This window comes from Rhinopithecus roxellana, chromosome 1 (assembly GCF_007565055.1).
Source record: "Rhinopithecus roxellana isolate Shanxi Qingling chromosome 1, ASM756505v1, whole genome shotgun sequence".
NCBI classification, from domain to species: Eukaryota; Metazoa; Chordata; class Mammalia; order Primates; family Cercopithecidae; genus Rhinopithecus; species Rhinopithecus roxellana.
In genome coordinates this window covers 77,799,758-77,825,425 of record NC_044549.1, presented here as the reverse complement: position 1 = coordinate 77,825,425, position 25,668 = coordinate 77,799,758, and the positions used below count along the sequence as shown (strand labels likewise).

The 25,668-nt window shown below is 41.3% G+C and overlaps 1 protein-coding gene across 2 annotated transcripts in view; it reads left to right on the top strand.

The window, feature by feature from the left end:
• Positions 1–25,668, top strand: part of ERC2 (ELKS/RAB6-interacting/CAST family member 2) — a 1,016,559-nt gene that overhangs the window by 539,379 nt on the left and 451,512 nt on the right. For both annotated transcript variants that reach the window (XR_004059350.1, XM_030938245.1), the window contains exon 13: positions 13,313–13,448. Coding sequence is in view for 1 of the 2 variants with exons in the window: in XM_030938245.1 (XP_030794105.1) it covers positions 13,313–13,448 (136 nt within the window). In the remaining variant the exon portion in view is untranslated. The remainder of the gene's footprint in view (positions 1–13,312; positions 13,449–25,668) is intronic.

Below are 25,668 nucleotides of genomic sequence, written 5' to 3'. Positions count from 1 at the left end.
ATTGTCTGGGCAAATCGCCCTCAACCTCTGGCCAGACTGTGGAATGTTGGTTTCCTCCAGCGTTAGCCCCCAGGGGGTCAATTTTCACAGTTTCCATATGTTTTTATATTGCTCCAAACTGTAAATACAGCTGACACCCTACCAAATTGGCCCTAATGTGCCTGTGTCTAACAGTGGAGTCGTAGGCTTTTAGAATGATACAGTACTCCATGGAATTGTGGCAATTAAATGAATGTTTTGTTTTTAAAGTGTTCAGATTCCATTTTTTAATTTGAAAAGAGGTAAATGATGTGCAAAGAGGAGATATGAGGTGGGAAGAGGGCAGGAGTTTTCATTTTATGTCTTGCCCTGTCTTGGGTTTGCCCCTTTGGTCCTGAAGCTCTGTCCTCAGATCCATTACCTGATATCTGTATTGTCCTTGCCCTTTTGTCCTTCTCTTACAGAAAGGGAATGTTTTGTTGAGCTTCTGTTTTTATCTTCACTTATTTTGTTATCTCCAAACTCTTTGTCTCAGATTTAATCTGTTTGTACAGGAAGAAGAATCAAACTCATTATGATACACTTAGGTTCCAGAATGTGAAATACAATACAAATTTCTGCTTGTGGGGCTATATCCATCCATAAAACCTTGTAATTTTTTCAAAAGGTGATCACCTTGAGATTAATGGGTTCAGAGAATGGAAATTAACAGGGAAATTGCAGGGTTCCCTTGTTGGTTTTGTGTTCTGCTTCATAACTGAGTCCTCATTTCAATAACTGTTGCTGCCCCGTGGCATTTAAGTTGCCGAGCTCTCACCTTCCATCCTGAAGCCCTTCTGGTGGAAAGCTAATGTTCCCAAATTATGACTTCATCTGTATCTTGTCCTCTAATAGTCAACCAAGCTACTGGCCAGGGGCATCCTATGAAGTTTGGAGTGGTGTGTCTTGAAGTGGCTGAACTATAGAACAGACACAGTATCCTGAGAGTTCCCATTTGTGCTCCATAGAGCTTTGTAGGGTTGCTTTGGGGAAGGGAAACTGGGACAGTGGTAGGAAGGAACTCTGCAACATTCTGCAAAGTTGGTTGGCATAGCACACAGGTTAAGAGTTGGAGATAGTCTCTGAAGTCAGAATGATTGAGAATCCTGGCTCTGATATTCACTGGCTCTGTAACTTTTGACAATTCCCTCATCTGTAAAAGGAGCAAGCACATAGGACCTACCTAGAAAGGCCTTTGCAAGAATTAAGTAAGTTAATATATGTAAAATGCCTAGAGCACATCATGTGATGTCACGGAGTAAGTAATATGAGCACTTGCTGCTATGATGATTATTGTCTCATGTTCTAGACCAGTGTTCAGCAAATTCTGGCCAACAGGCCAAATCTGACCCTGCTACTTGTTCTTGCAAATAAAGTTTTATTGCAACACAGTGTATATATTAGTGTATATATGGTTAGTGTATATATTAGTGTATATATTTTCTGTGGCTATTTTTGCACTACATGAGAAAGTAGAGGCAAAGTTGAGTAGTTTTGACAGAGGCCATATGACCTGTGAAGTCTAAGATATTTACTGTCTGGCCACTTACAGAAAAAGATTGCTGACCACTATTCCAGACTTTGGAAAGGCTTTCTCAGTGGCATAAATGAGAATAAACCATCAGTCTGCTGTGAAATATGTAGATTTTAAAAATCATCTGTTGAATACAAATTAAATTCAGAAAGAGTTACTCAGGCTTTTTTTTTTCTTTTTTGACCTCAGCCTCTTAGATTTCCAGTTTAATTTTGAAAATTATCTTTCTAAGGATGAGAACTCTAGGTTGTCATTGTTACCACCAGCTAATAATACTCAGTATTCATCATCACCTACCACCCTGAGGACAGTAGGACTTGGCATGTCAGGGTGCAAATAGAAGGCCAGTGTGGCTTGGGGGAGGAGGATAAGATAAGACTTGGATGGTAGGAGTTAGACCTGGTAGAAGTCAATGTGAAGAATCAGTCTAGGTTTTTTGTGCCTTTTTTTTTTTTTTGACTGGGTATCATTTCATTGATAAGGAACTGACAATCGTTTTATGGAATTGAACTTTTTAAATAGAAAATGCCTTTCTGAAAACAGATGTAAGAGAGCAAACTTAATTTATGCAAATCCCTAGATACACATTCCTAAATAATTTTAAGAATTCACATAAAGCATGTGGCAAAATAGGGGACTTGTTTCATCCGTTGACCAAAGTGAGGGTCAGTTCCAGAAATAAATAAAATTAAATTAAATTGTCACCAACAGAAATCTGTGGGTGACAATGGACTAGGCATTGTGCTAGACCCTGTGTAGAGAAGACAAGAAGATAGGTGTAATCACTGTACAGAGGGTGCCTATAGCAGAAAAAGGAAGACAGGAAAGGAACAGAAGTGTGGTGAGTTCATGGCAAGGCAGGCATGGTGTGATTTGGGAGTTAGTAACAGGAGGACCTAAGTTTCTTGATAGGCCAAGACAGCTTCCAGAGAACATCACGTTTATACTGGGGTGAAAAAATAAGTATGAGTTATCAGTGACGAAGGAAGGGGCGGGGTGGGGGTGAGGTAAACAGTTTCTAGAAGAGGAAACTACTTGTTCAGAGCCATGGAAGACAGTAGGACTTGGCATGTCGGGGTGCAAATGGAAGGCCAGTGTAGCTTGGGGGAGTAGGGTGAGATAAGACTCGCACAGTAGGAGCTAGATCTGGTAGAAGTCAGTGTGAAGACACATGGATTTTTTTTTTTTTTTTGAGACAAAGTTTTGTTCTTTTGCTCAGACTAGAGTGAAGTAGCGTGATCTTGGCTCACTGCAACCTCCACCCCCCAGGTTCAAGTGATTCTCCTGCCTCAGCCTCCTGAGTAGCTGGGATTATAGGTGCCTGCTACCCCACCTGGCTAATTTTTGTATATTGAATAGAGACAGGGTTTCGCCATGTTGGCCAGCTGGTCTCGAACTCCTGGCCTCAGGTGATCCACGCCCCCACCCTCATCGGCCTCCCAAAGTGCTAGGATTACAGGTGTTAGCCACCATCCCCAGCCAACACATGGATGTTTTTACAGGCAGTGGAGAACCAGTGAAAAGTTTTTCAAAGGAGGAAGATATAATCCCTTTGTATACTTTCTGCTGCCCAGCAGAGAGTGGATTGGGTGGACAATTGGAGCCAGCATCCTCGTCCAACTTGGAGATGGCGGTAGCTTGGGCCAGAGAGGACATGGGTAGGACTCATTCCTTCACTCTAGTGAATGTCCTGGAGATGGACTCCTGCTTGTCTGGTGGTGGAATACTCCATAAGGAATTCAAAATGCAAATAAATATATGATTACAAATTGGCTGAATGCTGTGAAACCAGTGCATAGGGTGCTGTCAGAGATTCTCAGTGATAGGAGTGGCGTCCTTGCATTTGATGCCCAGAAAAGGGGCTTCTGAGGAGGCATTACTTCAGCTGAGACTTAAAGGGTAAAAGTCAGTTGTGGGAGGAGTGGTGGCTGTGGAGAGGAATCCCAGACAGGGAGAATAGCCTGTGCCTATACTTCCCGGTGGGAAGGAGCTGCTGTGTTATTGCAACTGAAAGGAAACTGAATTCCTGATTCTGGGGCTAACGGTGAGAATGGTGTGGGTTGAGACTGATCAGCAAAGTTCACCGGTGTGCAATTTTATTCTTTGGGAAAGGGAAGCCATTGGAAGATTGTATGCCAACAAGTGCATGATCTGACTTACTTTGAAACACCCAGTCTTGCTGTTGGATGGAGAATGGATGAAAAGAGAAGCAAGAGTGGAAGCAGGGAGACCAGGGAGGAGAGAAGAGACCCGTGGTCCAGGCAAAATGTGATGGTGGCTTCAGCTCTCATGGAAGCAGGGGCAATGTTTCCCTGTTTGCACCCCTGTGCTATTGGCTCTGGGTGGGGCTTTGAGGCACCAGGTGGATATGTGGAGCCACAACATACTGAAGCAGGGGATATTTTCATGCGGGCACAGATAGCAGAGGAACCCTGCTTTGGACTCTCCTGAAAGTGCATTTGCCACCAGCTTTGACCATGTGGGCCAGGAATCCTGAGCATACAGTCCAGTCTACAGTGAGAGGGATGTAGACTGTGAGAACATATTTAATGCTTAACAATGTGAAAAAATAACCATTCTAGGGCCACTATCCTCAGACCTACATGACCACCCTGTGCTCTCTGGCTCACCAGACCTAGATGGGAGGCCAAGTGATAAGAAATTTATTTGGTAAATAGTAAATCAGAGCCAGGCTCGTTAGTTAATCATATGGCCCTGACATCTGTATGTGGTCTGCTCGAAAGGAAGAGCATCATATTATTAGATGCCTGTGGGTTCAACACTGAGTTCTGCAGAGGGTGAGAAAGTTGCCTTTACTTTCCCCTTGGAGTTTCCTATGGGCTCATGCCAATCCTACCAAGTCCATCAGGAGGGGTAGGAGGGCATCTGCAGTCACCCAGGGTCTCTCTGCCCTCCATCTCTGGGGCCTTCCTGAATAGGCTCTATCATTTCTTAGCATTGGCTTTCAGGCGCTGGATTCCATTTACATTTCAGGTGGTGTTGCATTCATATTTGGGGGAGGTTTCAGGGCCAGAATACGGGAGAATGTTTGAAGGAATCAGCCCTTCAGAACCTCCACCAGAGTGAAGGAAAATAAACCCTTCTTTTGCTAATTGTGACCTTCTGCTGTGTCACCTGCTAAGATTGCTCCCAAGGTTTTCTTGGCTTGGGTGGGAAAGTAAATGGTAAGTGTAGTGGGGGAGTAGATAAGTTCTCTTGAAGAGGGTTGGGGCAAGGGGATCAGGCTCTTGATGGCTGCAGTGGCCCATCTGGAGTGGCTGCTGCAAAGATAGTGGCTGCAGTGGGGAGGCACAGCTGGGGTTGCATGCTCTGTGGGTCCAGCGGGATCCAAGAACAGGCCGGAGCCCTGCCCCCTACTGAGTTGGCAGAGCAGGAGCCCCACGCTCCTGGGCACAGCTACAGCTGCCCAGCTGTGGCTCTGGACCCATGCATCCCTGCACTCTCAGGGGCCAGGAAGCCCTCAGTGCCCACAGGCTCAGAAGTGCCTGTTTCTGCTCCCTGTCCTCTTCCCACTCCTGGTGCCTGCTTCTGTGTGGAGCAAAGTTGTGGCCAAGCCTGAGCGCTGCTGCAACCTGGCCATGTGTGCGCATGCTCAGGGCAGCACTGACACTCCAGTTTTCTGTTACCTCGGCCCCCTCTGGACTTTGGGTGCCGACGAGCACAGGTGGGAGGCCAGGGGTGCTGAGGATGGCTTGGCATGGGCCTGCAGGCACCCCTCCACATGAATATCCTGGGCACTGTGGATGACATGTTGATGGCAGCGGGAGTCAGACAGGTTTCTGGGCAGAAAGGGACAGATCCCTGGTGAAGCCCCACCTTCAAGCCAGGGACAGACTGAAGCCTGGGGACTGGGCTGGCTGTTCTGGGTGGAGTCTGAAGCCCAGAGTGAGAACTTTTGATGCCTTTTCTGGGCCTGCCCATGGCCACCCGTGGAACAATCAGCATGCACTTTCTTCCTTCTGAGCCCATAAAAACCCTGGACTCGTCCAGACTCACACAGATGTTGGGACTACCAGCTGCAGGAAGGAGCTACCTGCTTCGGGTCTCCTCAACTTTTCAGGACAACCTGCCTGTGGATAGGAGCTACCCACCACGAGTTTCCTCTTTGCTGAGAGCTGAACACTCATTGGGATGACCTGCCTGCAGAAAGGAGCTACCCATTTCGGGTCTCCTGGGAGCTGTTCTGTCACTCAGTGAAGCTCCTCTCCACCTTGCTCACCCTCCAGTTGTCCATGTTCTTCATTCTTCCTGGAAGTGGGACAAGAACTTAGGACCCACTGAATGGTGGGACAGAAAGAGCTGTAACAGAAACAGGACTGAAACACACCCCCAACTCACCATATCGTGGGTGGTGAGGAGAGAAGAGCTGCCGCTCTTTGGAAAGCCCAGACCTAGGGTCTCCCAGAGCCAGGGCTGTGGCACCCTCTCTGAGGCTCTGCGGTTCCTGGTGTCTCCAAGCTTCTGGGTACCACCACGTTCCCTGGTGCCTGCAAGGGAAGTCGCTTGTGGTACACCTGGTCCAGCTGCAGCTTTACACGGAGCAGGCACCTGGAGCTGCGCCCCCTGCCACAGCTGGTGCACCTGGCTGTGTGCAGTAGCCAGACTCCATGCTTGCTCACATACCCCTCATCACTCCATGTGTGGCTTGCCCTTGGCAGGCATGAGATCTGAGATGGTAGTGTGAGCTGAGCGCAGCCTGCTGGGTCGAGTGGGTGGAACGAACCCACTTTGCTTGTGGGCTCAAGCAAAACCCAAGCAGGGGTGCTGCTGGCCACAGAGGTTTCCAGCTGGTGGAGCAACACCCTAAGGATCCTGTGACACTGTTATTTATAAAGCACTCATTGTGTGCCAGGAACTATTTTAAGAGCCTTAGGTTTATTAAATCATTTAATGTCCCCATCCCCTAATGAGATAACTTGACCAGGGTTACAGACTTGGTAAGGGATGCGGCTGCAATAAGAATGCGGCTGACCTGGCAACAAAGTCCTTGATCTTGGGCATTTACTGCACTGCCTCTCGGCCCCCTTGGTCACATATGATTCAATTATTTTTTCAGGCTTAGCAAGGAATAGGAACATCTTCCCCAAGGAGGGTTTTGCTTGTGGGGCCTGATGCTACAAGATGGAGGCCAAAATTGTCTTTGCCTGCAAGAAGTTCTACTTCTCAAGTTTTCAAATCTGAACACTGCCTCTGACACCTTTCTTTTAGCTATCTTATGCTATGTTATCAGGTTCTGGGTGTGTCCTGCTGGACTGGTAAATGACAGATGTCTTTTTTTAAGTGTGTTGGCATTGTAAGATTTAACTGAGGGTGGCTTTGTCTCTGGGCCCTTGTGTAGCCCTAAGCACCACAGAGGAGGTGGAAGACACAATGCATGATGGTACTCACCTCCGGGGAGCAAGGAGCATCAGTAGGGAGAGGAGGAAGTATAAAGCAAGGAGGGAAGCCAAGACAGCAAATGTGGGGATGTGGGCATCCTTGGGCATCCTGCTGCATGGCTTTGATAAGGACTTATGCAGTTGACCATGATCAAAACTAGTAGCCAAAAAGCTGGGCTGTTCTTGAGAGGCTGCCACAAGGTGCAAAAGTCCACGAGCTCTGGCTTATCCTGGAGCTAAGTCTTCAGACCTTGCTCTAGCTTTTGGCTCTTTGCTGGGAGGAGAGTTAGGTTCAAGTTGCCACAGCAGGCCAGATCCTTTCTCTTCCGGGAAACGATATCATGCTCATGACATTTAGCACATTTATGCTTGCTGTAAAAATAAATCCTTAGAATATTTATGAAAGCTTTCTAAAATGTATAACTTTGCTGGAGTACTGAATGGTATTTACAAGCTTAAAAAAAAATGGAATCATCTCAGTGGTTACAAGTAAAAACTTCTATTATCAGAAATTCTGCTTGCAATGTGCATTGTCAGCTTCCATTGTGTGTGTGTGGCCCACCTACTTGAGCAGTCATTTCAGGAGCCCAGCTTACTTACCTATGGCTGTCATGAGCTTCCTGCAATGCTTCCATTAGGATAACCTGCTAGAAATGTAACTCATCTCATTATTAAGGAAAGTGTAAGTGGGAGCTAAATGTGTGACATAAAGCATTCAATAATGCATTCCAAAGTCCATTGTTTGAGGTATTTGGAATACTTGCTGTTCTGAAATGGGTAACAAGGCACTAAATATGTGTGCACAATATTGCACAAGACGTGATTACATTCTTCTTACTGTAAGCTAAGAGTGAAACAGAGTGAACATGATGCAGTCCGTTCTAAGCATTTTACCAGTACTAACTCATCAACCCCTCACAATCACCCTATGAGTTAGATACAGTTATTGTTTTCATTTTTATATGTGAGGAACCTGAGGCACAAAGATTAAGAAGCTTGCCCATGGCCACACAGCTGGAAATGGCAGACTGCTGATGGGATTCCAGGCAGTCTTCTTCCAAGATTTATGCTATTAGCCACTGCTGTCCCTAGAAGATTCATATGGCCGAGAAATAGTCTTTCATGGGATTGCACCATTTTACACTTACAGTTAAACATACATCTACTTATTTGTCCAACAGGAATGAATGCATATATCCACAAAAAGACTGGCATAAGAATATTCATTGCAACTTTATTCTTAACAGTAAAAGAAAATTAAACAGCCCAAATATCCATTAACAAGGAAATAGCTAATCAAACTATAGTGTATTCATACAATGGAATAGTACTCAGCAATAAGCAATGAACTGTAATACAAACAACAATATGAATAATAAATCTCAAACCTTTATGCTAAGCAAAAGAAGTCCGATACAAAAGATTATGTACCATATGATTCCATATATATAAAGTTTAAGAGGAAACAAAAGAAATCCGTATAAATAAAGATTAGAATAGTGATCACTTCTGGGAAGAGGGAAGGGCCATGAGGCAGGGTGATGGCAATGCTCTATATTTTGATTGATCAAAAACCTTTGACGTGTACACTTAATATTTGTGCATCTTCATGTATGTATTTATACCCCATTTACACACACACACACACACATGCACACACACACACCCTCATACAGTATAAATTGAAGATCCCATTTCCTCCCAAACCCATTCCCTTCTTCAGTCATGACCACTGTTTTTATAGACTGGTGGGGAGTTTCCAGGAGTTTCCATTTATATGCCTGTGTGTCTATATACATCCAAATAGACATTCCTATTTTAACATAAATAAGATCAGACTATATGTATTATTTCTATTTCTGCTACCTGCTTTTTTTTTGAGTAACAATATATCCTGAAGGCTTTTCCATGTCCATACTTCATTTTGCCTTAATCTTTTTAGCGACCCTGATTTTATGTTATGAATATACTTAATTTCAGTTTCCTTCTGATGGATGATTAGGCAATTTTCAAATTTTTACTTCTACAGTTGTAATGGAAATGTTTGTATATATATTATATATATATGTGCACATGTGCAAGCACTTTTGTAGGTTGTTTTCCTAGAAGAAGGGTTTACTTAGGCAAAAGGAAGGTATGCTTTGGTGGGAATTGCCAAATTGATTTCCAAAAATCCTTTTGTTAATTACACTCCTCCTGACCAATGTGACAGAGCTACATTCCTGCATTCTTCCCAGCAATGAATATTACCAATCTTTAAAAGTTTTTGAGAGCAGATGGGTGAAAAAGTGGCATCTTTTTGTTTCTATTGAGATTTCAAAATAAGTTTCGATTTTCTCCTTGTTTTGCAAATATGCATGTGCCCTTGGACAAACATAGGCATCTCCTGTCCTGCACTCCTAGCTATGTAATTCCAGAGGTCTGAGTCTGATACGTTCTCACTACCAAGTTAGCACTTTATTCTTAGAATTTGACAGATGATTCTAGTGAAAATGGCAGGATTCTGTTCTCTCTGACATGCTTTCTTAATATGGTAGTCATTGTTGACCTTGAACCTGTTGGAAATTTTTAATTTAATGCAAATTCCTTGATGGCAACTGAATTTTGAATAGTGACATCCCTTGCTTTATGAAACTGGTAAATTTAAATTAAACATTGAAAATTAACCTTACCACTATATTTTCCAAATACTTCTTTTACCATAATTGTTTTTATCTTTTTAAAATTTGCATTTTGCATATATTCTTAATGCTGTTTTTATTCTGGAGAAAAAATTCACCCCAAAGAAACTGTTTTTTTTTTTTTTTTTTTTTTTTTTTTTTTTTAATAATGGAGCAAGTCAGTCTCTGGCAGAGCCTTGCCAAGTGGTTGGGTGTTTGACAAAGAGTGATACTTGCTTCTGGGGCAGGATAGTAAGAAGGCATGGCAGTCTCCATGACCAGGGCCCTTCCCGTCTAGTTTTGGAGATATTTGAAAGCTGTACTGAATTTAGCACTTTGATTCATTCGGTGTGGATGTACTTCTGCAGGTAGGGGAAGTTGTGGAGACTGATAGGTCACTTACAGATTTTATTCTTACAAATGCTGAAGTTGTTGCTAGCAAAAATCATTGTGGTCATTTTTTCACTGAGCATCTGTGAGGGCATTTTCTCTTCTCTAAGAGATCTAGTATTTTTAAATTTCATGACTCCTCTGCCTGCCTCCCTTATAAATTGCCATTTTAACCTGTGTTTTAGGTAGCCTTAGGGCTTCCCTGAGAAACACTTGAGAGAGGAGTTATCTGGTAGTGAGGCTCTGCTCACCTGTTCCACCCCACCTCTTGCTTCTTTCCTACCTGTGCGAGGGCATTCCTTCATTTCCCTTTTGACTTTCAAGTAAGCATTAAGTGAAAGAAAGACTTCAACTGCTAGAAATATCTTTGAAAACTGTGGCACTACTTCAGGAGAGTGTGGACACTTTATATGTAGCTATTGACAGTTTCATGTACAAATACAAGATGATCATTCTCATCACCTTGCTCTGCATCTGTCTAATTGGCCCAAATCCTGAGCAATGCCATTCAAAACCCGACTTTCCTTTTTCAGTCACTGGTGTCTTAAATAAGGGAGTGTTGAAAGGAGTGGCTGGAGATAGGCCTCCAGCATAACGTCAAAACTCCAGTTCCCCATTTTTCTTAGCCACTAATTCTCTTTTTTTTTTGAGATAGAGTCTTGCTCTGTCACCCAGGCTGGAGTGCAGTCAGTGGTGTGATCTTGGCTCACTGCAACCTCCACTTCCCACGTTCATGCCATTCTCCTGCCTCAGCCTCCCAAGTAGCTGGGACTACAGGCACCCACCACCACACGTGGCTAATTTTTTTTTTTTTTTTTTTGTATTTTTAGTAGAGAGGGGTTTCACTGTGGTAGACAGGATGGTCTCAATCTCCTGACCTTGTGATCCACCCGCCTTGGCCTCCCAAAGTGCTGGGATTATAGGCGTGAGCCACAGCGCCTGGCCGCCACTCATTCTTAGGAAAGCTTTAAGGGACATGTGGGTCTAGAATTTGCTTTTTTTCTTTGGGATTGAAAAATCGTTGCAGTATTCCTGAAAGTAAGGTCACTGTGTTCAGACTGCTCTAAGAACTTTATGGGAGTTCTTTCACTATGCAAATGATGTTTGTAATAATAATCTGTATTTGTCACCCATACCTGGGGCAGAGGCACTTTTAGCAGTTGATTCTATTTAACACTATACTCTACAGTAATACAATTATTTCTTTTAAAAAATACCCTCTAATTAAACAATCACATGAATCATCCTAACCTCTCCGTTACATCCTGTTACTGAGCTCTGGCCTTATTTCCTAAGGAACTGGAAAATATGACTGCCGTAGGTTCACATGGGCTTTGGAAATACTGTGTCCTCATTCAGTTAGAAAGCAAGAGTCATTCTTAACATCTTTATACTAACCAAAAGACAGTTTCCTCAAAGTGGATTAGCACGCAAGTTTGACTTGGTGGCTTCATGTGTGTACATTGCTGTATCAGGTAAAAATGGAGAAATATTGGACAAAAATTATGCAACTCAAAGACTAAGGAGATGGTCTTTCTATCATACTTTATAACCTCCTAATAAGTGCTACCAATAATATTTAAATCATGGCTTCAGTTAGTGTAAATATTCATAAGAAGCCAAAGTGTTCAGAATATATAAGTTCAGAATATAATATGTGTGTGTGTGTGTGTGTGTGTATATATATATAGAGAGAGAGAGAGAGTGTGTGTGTGTGTGAGTGTGTGTTATTTAGAGATGGGGCCTTGCTACGTTGCACAGGCTGGACTCTAACTCCTGGGCTCAAGTGATCCTCCTGCCTCAGACTCCCGAGTAGCTGGGACTACAGGCATGAGCCACTGCACCCTCGGACTATTTATTAGCAGGGAGTACACTGTTAGTGCCAGATAATATTATTCTACTAACTAAACAATGCTCTTGTGCTTTGTTTGCTTGGAATGGGAGAGAGTAGGGGAGTACATAATTTATGGGGACTAGAGATAAGAGTTTCTTGTGGAGAGCAGTTTTCATTTGATTTTATTTGCTTCAATTTCACGTTTGCTATTTATCATCTAGTTCTTACCTTGTTTACATTTTCAAAAGATCAGTGATTCTCAGTATGTTTTTTACTGAGTCAGGGCTCAGTAACAGTGGTTGACGTGGCAATGCTGTGGTATGGGGGAAAGGGATCCGAAAGGACCCCAAATGATTCTGCTGCTCGTCCCTTGTCTTGTGGTCAATACTCCCGAACCCTCCGTACTGCCCTCCTACCTCCTCATGTGTTGGATTAGATTTATTACAGCTGCTGTGGACATGGTTGCCTAAAGCTGTGGAATGTTTTGCTAAACGCTGCTGGTGCAATAGTACACATTAAGCTTATAATTCCCATTGTTGTTTTCTTGAACCCGTTCTTTATACTTAGTCTTTTACTCACTTGATCACTTTATGATTTTGCACTTTGACATCCTGTAGATTCATTAAGAATTTTTACTCCAAGCCCCAGAACTTTGTTTAACATCATGATTAGCCAAATTGTTATTGTGTTTGAGCTAAGTGGTGACAATGTATTTGATTGGAGCCTTGTAATTGTTATTTTAAAATCAAAGTAATGGATTTTGATCTCAGAATAAGAACATGATCCAAAAGAATAATAATGATAATAATTAGAACAGCAACCAATTAGGAGAAAATAAATGCCCTATCATGGACCAGAGGCCCTATGTGCCTGGGCCCTGCCTACCTGTGCAATCCCATCTCCCACCCACATCTACCCTTCCCTGGATTAGCCTCACTGCAGCCTTCCGGTTTCTTCTTTCCTGTCTTGGGAATTACATGCATTGTTCTCTCTACTTGAGAGCTCCGCCACTGGTGTTTCTCTTGGTTAGCTCCTTCTAGTCTCACCCACAGTCTCACTTTGCTAGGGAGGCTTTCCCTGGCCACAGCATCTAAAGTCATCTCCTTCCACTCCACCACCTGTCCACACAAGCACATCACTGTCTCTCACAGCATGCTGTTTGTTTCCTTCAACGTTAAGAAACCTAAGTTGTGTTTCCTTGATACTTGTCCATCTTGCCCAATGGCCTCTAAGCTCCATGAGGGTGAAGATTATACCTGCCCCATTTGCCACTGCAGCCCCAGTGCTTTCCTGGGACCTGGTATTAAGTGGATGCTCAATACATATTTGTAGTTGAATTAATGGATTATTTGGAAGTATCATCTTTTTCCCAAGCCCATATCCAGATAGCCTATGCTTAGTACTTCCTGAGTCTATTTGTGATAACATATGATCTTCCAGTGGTAGAATTTAACCAAGCTGTGCTGACTTTTCTCAGGCATATGAAAGATCAGAATAAGAAGGTGGCCAACCTCAAGCACAATCAACAGTTGGAAAAGAAGAAAAATGCTCAGCTACTAGAAGAAGTCCGCAGGCGAGAAGATAGCATGGCTGACAACTCACAGCATTTGCAGGTAAGCACGGGCTTCTCTTCTTAATCCCTAAATAACTAGAGATGGACTCTCTCAGAAATGTCACCATTGCTGCTGGAAAATATTCACAGAAATGGTGGACTTTCCCTTTGCCTGGGTCTAGCACTAACAAGGAACCTAGTAGGTCTTTCCCAGGGAGGGTCATCATTTTCAGAATGGTGGCCATGAAAAGCCAATTATGGTAGAGCCTAGAAATACAATGCAGAGTCTTTTGGTTCCTGTAACTCACCTTAAAAGGTAAGGGCTGCATTTATATAGTTGGCAAGAAACTTAAAACATAGAAATGTCTTCGTTTTCAATTTATATTTAAATTATTTTGGTAATAGAAGAAGGCAAATGTGTGTGTATTATCACAGAAGGTATTTGGGTGAGGATGCATTCAGCTGATCCCAGACAGTTTACAAAACCAGTTTTGTTTTGTTCAAGACTGCGAGGCTCAGGCACAGATCATTATTCTGTCTTCTCTGTGAATATAGTTATCTTTCAATGGACAGTTCTATCTTAGAAACAAACCAACTCACTGGAAACACCAATTTTTCCTCATTAACCACCCTTATTTTTGGCCAAGGAGTGCTCCCCATGTACTCAATAAAACATTCAAGTTAAAACAGGGCATTTGCTTTGAAGTTTCTTTATTTATTCCAGGGTGCCTTTAAACAGAGCAGTTCAAGTTGGCTGGAGTTCATGTTAAAGTTTGGTTATTAATTAGTGTCTTTCTCCAGTCATATATTAGGTTTCCTCCTTGGAGACAGGAGAAGTTAGGTAATTTCAATATGTACTCATAGTTCCTCTTTTTAATTGGCCAAAAGAAAAATCAATAATTATTCCAGAGTAGGAAATACAAGGAAATACCTTGCATAGGGCATGGCACATGGGGACTCGTTAGTCAATATTAGTGGTTTTTTTTTTCTCTGTGTCCTAGACATGCCTTCTGGTGTCACTGAAGGCCCTTTACATTGATGCTTGATTTGGAGTGTTCACTGAATAGTGAGACAATAGTAGGTGGGCCCAGAACTTTTTTTTTTTTTTTTTTTTTTTTTTTCGAGATAGAGTCTCCCTCTGTCACCCAGGCTGGAGAGCAGTGGCATGATCTTGGCTCACTGCAAGCTCCACCTCCTGGGTTCACGCCATTCTTCTGCCTCAGACTCCCGAGTAGCTGGGACTACAGGCGCCCGCCACCAGGCCCGGCTAATTTTTTTTCTATTTTTAGTAGAGACGGGGTTTCACCATGTTAGCCATTATGGTCTCAATCTCCTGACCTCGTGATCCACCTACCTCGGCCTCCCAAAGTGTTGGGATTACAGGTGTGAGCCACTGCACCCGGCCAGGTGGGCCCAGAACTTTAAAAAGGACCTGAGCTAGGGCTCACCTTGCTATGGTGTATTCTGTAAAAGAAGAATAATAATTGCATCTGCTTCAGAGTGGTTGTGAGAGTTAAAGAGTCAAGGCATATAAATAATTTAGAATTGACTATGCCCAAAATAAGCGTTCATGACTAATGGTTGTTATAACAAGGAAAAGGTAAATGAAACATTAAAAACGATTTATCTACTATATGCAGAGGTATTTCTACAGTTCTAATCTGATATGCAATGAGCATTAAAGTTTTTATCTTTTCTATATATAGTAATTTCTTCTTTTCTAAGGACACATCTAGTTAAGGAAATTAATGTCTTGTTTTGGCCCATGAACTTTTGTAGAGCAATATTTTCATAACGGGCCTTGATAACTACCTCATAGCCCTATTCATAAAAGATAGCATGGTCTGGAATTGCTTAGTTGCATTCCTGACCACCCCAAATAAAGGATAGCATTTGAAATGCAGTAAAAAGTAATCACGATTACTTTTGATGAAAATGTCTCTGGTTAAGGTTAATAGAGAGTAAACCTCCCACTTCCCTGGATTGTTAAGCAGATGTGCTCAGATGCAGTAATTACTGCCTTCCGAAAACAAAACTTTCTGGAGGCACTTGACTTTTTTAATATTGCTGTTGTTTTGAGCATTTCCTGTTTACAAGTTAGCCTGTTAAGCCTTTAAGTGTCAGTCAATCGGGATTTAGCCTGGCTGGTTGGTGGTTGTGGCACTGGCACCTGTTAATTTTGATTTATTCTACACAAGCATTTGGTAACAACTGGGTACACTGGCTTCATGATTTCAACCAACCCAATAGGTATTATGTCCAGAAAAATATAATGTAGGGTATTGCCTACAACAATAATAGCTAGTGGATCAGGCTTCAAAGAAGAGCACCAAGAGATTCAACTAGTTGGTATGAAAGTTGGTAACAAAGTTGAATGAAGATAGAGTGATTATGCTTTTTATTGTTCAAACCAGAACACAAAAGGCATAGACAAAATCTGTGTCACCTCAGTCAAACCTAGATATATAGCACAGTATGAAACATTTTACAAATCCAGTCTTCTTTATTTCATAAGTGTATAGTTTTCCGACAGAAATTGCAAACTCAAATGCTTTCAGGGTCTAGGCTTTTAACGTAAGAAACAGGCTTGTGTGTAGGAAAAATAATGTTGTCTGGTTCTTTCTGCCTGTTTTTTATGGTTTATTTTTGGTAGAGATGTGTCAGTTAGCAATTGCCATAATAATGCTGTGCTGTGCAACAAATCACCCCAAAACCCAGTGGCTTTATAGTACCAATAGTTTATTCTTACAAATTTGCAGGTTGACTAACTGGCCCAGCTGCTCTAGGATGGGTTTGACTGGGCACTTCTTCTACTCACTGCACATCTGTGGTGGTGTCTGGGGTAGCTCTGTTACACGTGTTCATTCTGAGGCCGAAGAGGTGTGAGCAACCCAGGGAAAACTCTTCTAGTGACAGTTGCTGAGGCACAAGAGAATAAGCAAAACATGCTAGGCCTCATAAGGCCTAGTCTTGAACTGATATTGTGATTTTCACCCTTTGCATTGGCCCAAAGCAAAGCACATAGCCAAGCCACAGATTGGAAAAGTACACTCTACTCACAAAGACAAAAATGTATGGGAGTAGATACGAGGAGAGGTGAAGAATTGAGGCCAATCATTCAGTCTATCAAAAAAGACAAGCCCTGGAGAAGTATTTCTCTACTATAAGAAAAATAGCATATGCATAATGAAAAAGTTCAGCTGTGGGTGGCCTTAGTGTGTGGATATACTTGAGGGTGGTGGGGAGCTGTAGGGAACTCAAGAACCCTTACTCATCTAAGGGAGTAGTGGCTACTACGCTCTGGTTGAACACTGCTGTAAAGGTGGGCCTAGGGTGGTGGGACCTCCAATTGTCCAAGATAATCCATAAAATGGGAATTTGTATGTGAAATCTGTGGATTTTAGGAAGTTAGTTGAATTTTTAAACACTCTGGGATCCTGTGAAGCACATGTGCACATGAGTTGCCCACTGGCTTGTGGCCTCTACTGCGTGGCTTGGCACTCTGATCCCTGTGGGTCTACATAGTATAAATGAAGTGACTAAGAATACACCCTAGTTAGCCGAACTTGACTCATTGGAAAAAGGTGGCAGTTTAGTATTTGTCCTGAGTCCTCATTTTGTTTGAAGATACTTGAATTATTGTTTTTTAAAGGAAATCGTCCACAATCTACAGGAATAGGGAATGTTCTTGATTTAGCTTCTCAAATCATTTTTTGGAGCATTGACAAGGAGAACAGGAAGGGAAGGATGCAGAACCATGGAGTTGAACTGGCCAGTGTTCAAATACTGGCCCTTATTATTATTAGCTTAAGGCCTTGAGTACGGCAGAGAATCTCTCTGACCTTTACTTTTTTCATCTGTAAATAGGGATTGCAATCTTTACCTCCCTGGGTGGGTTAAATAAAATGAGGTTTGTGAAAGAACCTAGCACAGTACCTGACATATGTGGACTTCAGTTACTAGAGTTTTCTCCCAGAGAGACTGATAATGACCTTTTAATCATAGAAGACAGTGACCATTGGGAGTATCAACCAACAAATTCTTTGCAACTATTTTACACTGATGAGTAATACAGATATAGAACACACACCAGTAAATGGAAATTCCCAATAAAGCATTAAAAAAACATTTTGGGCAATAAGGAGGAAAATTAAAACATTCTTCAAGTTAATGTTGAATTGTGTGTGAAAGGTGGATGTGAAAGATCGTGATTTTCTTGTATAATTCTGCAGAGCTTTTCCCAGAACACAGATTATAGGGCATGATATTTATGTCTGACCTTGGGGCTTTGGGCTTCTGTGTGTCCCATCAGAGCCCACATGGAGGTTTTTCAACAAGGTGTCTTTCTGGAGATTCACACTAAATCGTCATTTCCAGAATGGGATGCTTTTTTTTTTAAAAAAAAAGCTCTACCTATTTCTCACTGAGTAAATATGCCAATTTGAAACCCCAGTGGATATCCTTGTAGATTTTGGCTGCAGTTTTTCCATGTGTAGCTTATCGAGTTAATAAACTAACTTTCTAAAAAATGCACAAGCCAATGTTTTATGCTCCTTTTCTGTTATATGTCTGCAGAATTCTCTTCAATTTATTGCCTGAAAACTAAAGTCTGTTCTTGTGTGCTTCCGTTTCCAAATTATAGGTTCCCAGGGAACTGTAAAGTTTCTTCTCTGCCCGTGGTTAAACCCAAGTGTGATCACTTTAAAAAGCAAATGAATGTTCTCATTTATTCTTGTCCTTTTAATAGAATTCTAAAAAAAAAAAAAAAAAAAAAGCTACAAAGACAATTTTATTTTTTAATTTGTGCAACCCTGTACAGCCAATATCTTTTTTCGAAGGGGACTTCCTTTACTTTCCTCCTCCAATTAGAGTTGGAATCAGCTAACAGAGGAAGTGTAACAAACAACATAAACCTCAAAAATGCATAGCTTTCAGCAAAACGTATAGTTCATTATGGAGTTCCCAAGGTTTGCTAAGTTGTTTCTTTGCAGAAGGATGTGTATATCTTAAGCAGCAATTTTTTAAACTTCATATCTATATGTTCATCTCTCCAAGTCACTAAGTTAAATTCATTTCTTTTTCAATTCCCTGAGCTTAAAATTGTTACTTTAACTGTGATCTATGTTCATGTGTTATGGTACACTTACCTAAGTACTGCCATTAGAAGAAACCTGACCAGCAGAGTTAAGAGATTCATCATTGTCAAAATGAGTTTATTTAGTTCCTAGTTTTCCATGACTGTTTGGTAGGCACGGTGTAGAGTGATTTAGGGAGGCTCCATTTCAGCCATCATTTTCAACATATGGAAAAGATGAGAAAGGTCATCCTAACCCAGGTTTAAAAAAGAATCCACATTTGTTTAAATTTTCATTAGAACTTAACATCATGATTTGTTTTAAACACTGTAAAGTGTTTTATTTGTTTGTTTTACAGTTTTCTACCTTGATGGGTAGAGATTGGGAAGTTCCATTAAGTTATGGATAAATCCTATCACATTGTTGAAATGTGAACTGACCCTCATCTAATTTTTTCAGACTCTGTTCATGGTTTCAGACGAAGAGAAATACTCAAGTATTTGCTAGTCTGCAGAGGACAAGGAATGTTGACGAGTAGGACTGAGGGTCAGCACAGGAGTGCTTTCTTTCCTTGGGGATTTATTTTGACATTTGTTTTTCTTTCACACCATAATCCCCCACGAGCCAAAAAAACGACTTTTGTTGTAGCAGGCCCATGTAGGCAGTCTCAGAAAATCTTATTTGACAATCAGTTTCAGGTAGCCTTGAGTTAAAGTCATTACTCTTTGTAGTAACTCATAGACTGTCACGGGTGACAAGACATCCGGTGCAATGTATTTGGGAAGTAACTATTTGTTAGAAATGTTCCAAGAAGCCAAGTGCAATCAGGTAAATAAAACTGTTATATGTGGAGTTTTTCTTCTTTCCTCCCAATAAAGTATGACTTGTTTTTCCAAATGTGCAGTAACTTGCATATTTCTTCTGAGAAACGTCTCCTGCTTTTTCCTGTGGATTTCTGACCTAATCCTCCACTTCATATAGCCCTTCTGTACAAACACAATATATTTCTATGGAAAAGAGAGGTTTACCCTTAATCAAGTGTTGCCTAATCTACCTACTAAATTACCCCCTGAAGACAGAGTGGAGTTCATTATTCTTTTCCAAAGGGTTTTCAGGTTTCACCCCATTAGTGGCTCTTTAGCAGTCCTTGGCAAAGTGAATGTTTGTTTGCTGAAGGCTGAAGATCCTGCTGAATGAAATGCAACATATTTCTCAGATGTAATCATTGTTGTTATGGGGGTAGAGTTTGAAATGACAAACCTTGGGGTGGGGGATTTGGAAAAAGAAATCTTGCTTGAATGGTACAGTAATCTCTTATTTTGAGGGGGCTTTCTAAGGAAGCTCACACTATTTTTTAGATGTTATCCTATTTTGTGCCTTTTGGTCCCTGAAATAGAAATCAATAAGGGAAAATCAATAAGTGTTCATCCTTTTGTGAGCTCCAGTGAAAACTAGAAGCAGACGTGGATCCTTTCCTAAAAGAAATGCCATGTTCAGTTCTAAGGAGAGAGAAGGGCTAGGTTTGTAGAGTCTGTCTTGCCTCTGTTTATCCCTGACTCTGATCTATGGGCTTATTTTGAGGTGAAGCTTGAACTATAAACTGGAGACCCCATTTTTGTATGTTCATTAAAACCACTGCTGATGATTCGTTTAGTCGATAACAAAACAATAGCCCATCGAAGCCAGAGCCCTGTGTGCTTTCTAAATTGCTTTCATGGGGGTGATCTTCATGCTGGATCATTTTTCTGGCCTTGAGGATTGGTAGGGCCAGTTTATCTATCTTTATTTTATAGATGAGGAAACTGAGAGTCAAAACAATTGTTCTGTGACTGGTCTGCAGTTGTGAGTCTCATTGAAGATAAAGCCTTAAGGAGGTACCAAAAGTTTGAGAGTTCTTTCTGTGAAGATTGGACTAAGCCTCAGCTTTTGTACACTGAAAAAAAAAAAAAATGCTTCCTCAGGCAAAAGATTCTGAACCAGAATCATGCTTCAAAAACCACTGGGAAGCGAGACCTCTGAGGTGTGTGCTTGGGAGCATCTATATCTTCTTCTATTCCATTTCACTCCATAGCACGTGCAGTATCATTTTCAAAGTAAATACGGTGAAGGCATTACTGAAGAACCCATACATTGAAAGCAAGGGGACTGGGAGAAGAAAAAAATTCTGACAGCACACCTTCTTACTTTTTCCAAGGTAGAATTTATGTAATAACTCACACACAGGACTTGTGTAATCCCTAGGGTGCAATTGTGTTCAACATGCATCAAAAGGGCCAGTCTAGTTAAACCAGCTCTCCCTGGCCAGGATAATTACTTCAGCTATACCCTGAGTTATCGCTACCAGAGGTTAGTCAGGGGGGCACCTGCAAATCACAGTGCATGACACGCTGACATCAATAACCTCCTTCCAGTATCTCAAATAGATGCTGGTATTTCAGCACATCGCTGCCCAAGGCAGAGATCTGGGCATGGTTAGCTCCTTAAAATGTTAACTTTGACTTATGGCTTGTCCAAAGCATTGCCAAGCTATATATTCAAACACTCCAGATTAAGGAAATGACAATCAATGACACAGGCAATGATTTAGATGGAAATCTTGCAAAAGGAAAATACAACTATTAAATCTGTTCCTATTCACTTAATCATCTCTCCTGTAATACACATTTGGGAAGTTGGTAACTTGAATTTATGACACTTTTAATTTCTTCTCTGCGATCACACTTTCCTTCTATGTCTTATTTATGTTGCCTGGAAAAAGCCCTACAAGGTTTAAACAATCATAAGTTTTTCTTACTAGAAAGGACCTTAGACTTCAGTTAGTATAAGTTCCTTGTTTTGCTGATGAAGGAAGTAGGGCCCAGCAAAGGGAAATGACCTGCCCATGATCCTAGAGGGAGTTATTGGCGGAGGGGAGACCAGATACCAGGCCTTCTGCATCCTTGCCCAGTGCCATTTGTGCAGCCCACTGGTTCCATAAGGTAAGACTACCTTTGGTAGGATTTGAATGGTTAAAATCTTCAAGCCCATACCTAAGGCTTATTCTCCTCAGCACTGGGTATTAGACTGAGCATCTAAAATTACATAAAATTACTTAGTTATTGTGAATAAACTAAGCTTTATGTATGTTTTATAACAGGATATTCTATCATTTCCTGTGCCTCTCTTATGTCTTTAAAACTAGGGTAACTAAAGAAGTAGTAAATCGGTGGTGGAGATAATTACTGTGAGAACAGACTGCAGAGTTTAGGACTCTTTAGATGATAAATAAAAATTAGTTTAAGTTATTTATATCTTTGCCACTTTTCTCCATCCATAAAAGGATGTCACCCATAAAGAGAGTCAGGAAGTCTCTTGTGATGGAAAACAAGTGTGGATATTTTAGAAAATTCAACCAAAAGAATGATAGCTGCTTTTTATTGAACAATGAGTTAGGCCAAGGATAATGTCTTCAGTTGTGTTCCCTGGGAAATTGAGACTCTGAGATGAACATGCAAGAAGTTTATTGAGAGTACTCTCAGAAAGGGAGGGAAGCAGGGTTAGGCACAGGGAAAAGCCAAACTGTAATGTAGTTGCAGCAAAGGCCTTAGCAGTCCCTGTCAGTTGCTCTGTAGCTGGGATAGTCATTTGGAGGGCTGTTGACCCTAATTGAGTCAATGGAGGTGGGCAATGCCAGGAGAAGGGTGTAATCTTAGACAAAGCAGCTCTCAGGGAAAGCACATCCCTGGCACTTGGAGACAGTGTCTTGGTCCTAAGGGGTATCAGGGCAGTGCATCTACATCTACAGCAAACACCTGATGTGTCTGTTGCACGCTCTTCATTGACACCCATGGCAGATACATGCAACTGATCCCAAGACAAGTCTTACCCACCCAGCTTCATAATTCCTTTCAATATAAGCAGCCATTAAAAAGCAATCATAGTTGGCCAAGTTGCTGTGTACACACAATGAATTGTTTAACTGTCCCAACAAACTAATGAAGATGTTACTATCTTTGAAACCATTTTACAGAAAAGAAGATTGAAACTTGGTGATATTAAACAAGAGAAAGAGCCGATGCTGTTTCTCAGGTCTCAGTCATAAACTGGACACCTTTCTGTCTCCTGAGTGGGGCTGTTTCTTTGCTTGACTTCTATTGGGCACAGTAACTGTATCAACATGAAGATGCTGGTCAGGACCCTCCAAAAACAGATAGAAAAAGTAGGTGGCATAAACTTGGGTAATGGGGCTTTGGCATGGATTTTATGGAAAGGGATTAAGCTTTCTTTTAAGTAGTGAGTTAGACTTAAATGCTTCTTAAAGGTGTATAAGACTCTGCCTTCAGTTTATCAAGCATTCCCAATGATGTGTTTTGAGGACTTTTTGTGTGCTAGGCTCTGTGCAACCTACTGAGCTGTAACAAGTAAGACAAAATTTCTTACATTTGAATATCTCAAGATCTTTTCTTTTGACGAAAGATATCCTTCCCCCAGCATTTGATTTGCAGTAGCTTCTGAAAGTCAACCAGAACATGCATTACTGGGCTGCTGTGTGCTCTGAGACAGAAGAGCATTTGAAAGAGGTAACAACGAAGTTGTGGCTGCAGCTGGAGCCTTGGCTCTCGTGAGCCAGAACAGAAGCTTCTGGAAGGCCTTTTGGACCTCAGGTCATCCGTGGGTCTCTGAGCTTGAGTGGGTGAGAGATGACCTATCAAGCAGGAAGTGAGGGGATCTGGTTTTTAGTTTAGACTCAAGTGATTTTTTTTTTCCTCTAAGCCTCAGTTTTTTCATCTACAAAAGAGAGGCTTGTATTGAAGTAAGGCCCTTTCAACTCTGAAATCCTGGCATCTGGGGACTAATTGAAGGGTGCATATATGTGGTGATTTAAAAGTACCTTCCAAGGGGGAGGCTCATGGGCCAACTGGAGAGGCTACTGCCAAAAATAGAACAGGCAGGTCAGGAGCAGGGATGTCCTTCTGTTGGGAATCTAGGGAAGTCAGTCTTCTTGGCACCATCCTGGTAATATAGAATACCTGGCTTTAAATGTAAGTCATTCTAAGAACTCTCTCTGTTTTCTATCTGGAGTGCAGGGTCTGCCATTTTGAGACATTCGTAGTGTGCACCAACACATTTTGTTTTCTTTAGAGCAATCAGTTATAATAATACATCCACCAGTTGTTACTTTTTTGGTGTAAGACAGATTAGAACTCTAACAGTCGGGACACAAGATACACAGTGCAGGAACTTCTCAGAATTGAGCCACCTGGCTTACAGACATTTCTCAAGGGAAGGAACTATGTGGCTTTAAAATGTAATTGTTTGTGAAGTAGATTATTGTTTTAATAAGCCACTATGTCAGCAGGGGCTATTTTTCTCCTAATTGTTCAGGTCATAGTGAGCTGTGGGAAAATAGAATAGAGACTAATTTGACTAAAAGAGGGTTGATATTGTCTAGATTCACATTTCACAAAACATGTTTATCAGTGATGGTTCTATGGAATACTACAAGGAAAAGGGGTTTCATTTGTCAAATGCCCCTGGAAAATAATATATACTCTTTTACTTTAAGAGTACTGTGCATATTAACATGTTAAAGACTCTGAGAAGTCCTGCAGTCAAAAGAAATGTTTGATATTCTTCAATTTAAAATTTCTCTAAATCACTTGACAAAAGGAGCCCTTTTCTTTCCCACTCGAGCATTTATTAACAATGCAAAGTATTAGCATTTTACGGAACTTGGGCAAATGCTGATTTAGGCAATTCTTGCTGATGATAACAGACATATGCAATTACTTCTTCGATTAGAGTTTGAGTTTGGACAAATTCTGCAGTAATACTTTATTAAGCATAATATTGTCTTTGCTGAAGCAGAATTCACCTGGATTGCCCCTGCCACTTGGTTGAAAAACAGCTCTGTTATAATGACGGGCCAAGAAAATTCTAATTCTGATGTACTTTTAAAGAATTGTACCTCATTAAGAAAGCTGACATAAAGCAAACTGAAAAATGTTTATGAAAGGTACAGTAATATTTTCATCTATTATTTCTTGATCCTGGAATCCACATTGATTTCTAATTACAAGCTCACATTATGCTATACTCCAAATCCAAATTTGATAATTTTTTTAAAAAATTGATGAATGTTTTGGGGGAAGATGTAGACATTTTTCCAGGTTTAAAAGATAAAATTGAATTTTTAAAGTATCCATTGTTAATTGTCACTTGGATGCAATTTTACCTTTTTTTTCTGCTAAGGCAGTATGAAATATAGTGCTCTGGGCTCATGTTATGCTGTCGAAGTCAATTATATGGCTTGAAAATGAAGCACAGAGCGTCCCTGTGTCATTACTAGCAGACTTGTTTTTATTTTGGTTGTACTTTTTTGGCTGTGAAAGGATCCTTATAAGAAATTAGAAAACCGCACATTTAAAAATGTTAACAGTTAAACAATATGACCTTGAGTGTATGTCTCCTAGATGCCTGGGTCTGTTCAGAAATGGGCCTGTGATTTCTGAATGAACCGCACCTCTCTTAACCTGACTTAATGACGGCTTTACCTTTTACTCATCTTGCAAGGTTATTTTCCTCCTAGTTGAAATGAGGGATGAAGGTCATTCTTGACTGTTGCTTGGTTCACCAGAATACAGTTTCACTTTGTAGGAATTACCACATGTATGTTAGAGTCCAGTGGTTGAGACCAGGGTAGTAGTTAGAATGAGATCATAGTTAGATATGAAGTCTGGGAGATAGATGGCAGTTGGGCGAGGACATTCTTTTCTGTAATGCTTTTAATTCTCAAAGCTTATTATTTCCCGTATAAAAATAAGGACATAGCTCTATATTTTAAATGCTTCTGAAAATAACGTTTTGATCTATTCATTCATTCCACATCCATCATGTTAGGCTCTGAACGAACCTCTTGGCTTTTCGAGGCTAGGTTCTTCTCTCTTATGCCCTGTCTAATGGACAGAGAGAACCATGAAGACATAATCATAAGACGTGCTGGGAAATGTGGGCATAGGGCTTTTTGGTAGATTGGACTAAGCAGCACTATGAGTTTAAAAGATGAACCTTCTAAGTAAAGGCAGCTTGAGTTTTTCCACCCAAGTCAGCTCCTACAGCATTGCTGGGGCTCCCTGCATGTGTTTCTAGGCTAAGGGCTGGGCCTCTATCCCCGGTTCTGATGACCACTTCTTTCCATCATTTATGAGTCAGTAAATATAATCTCAT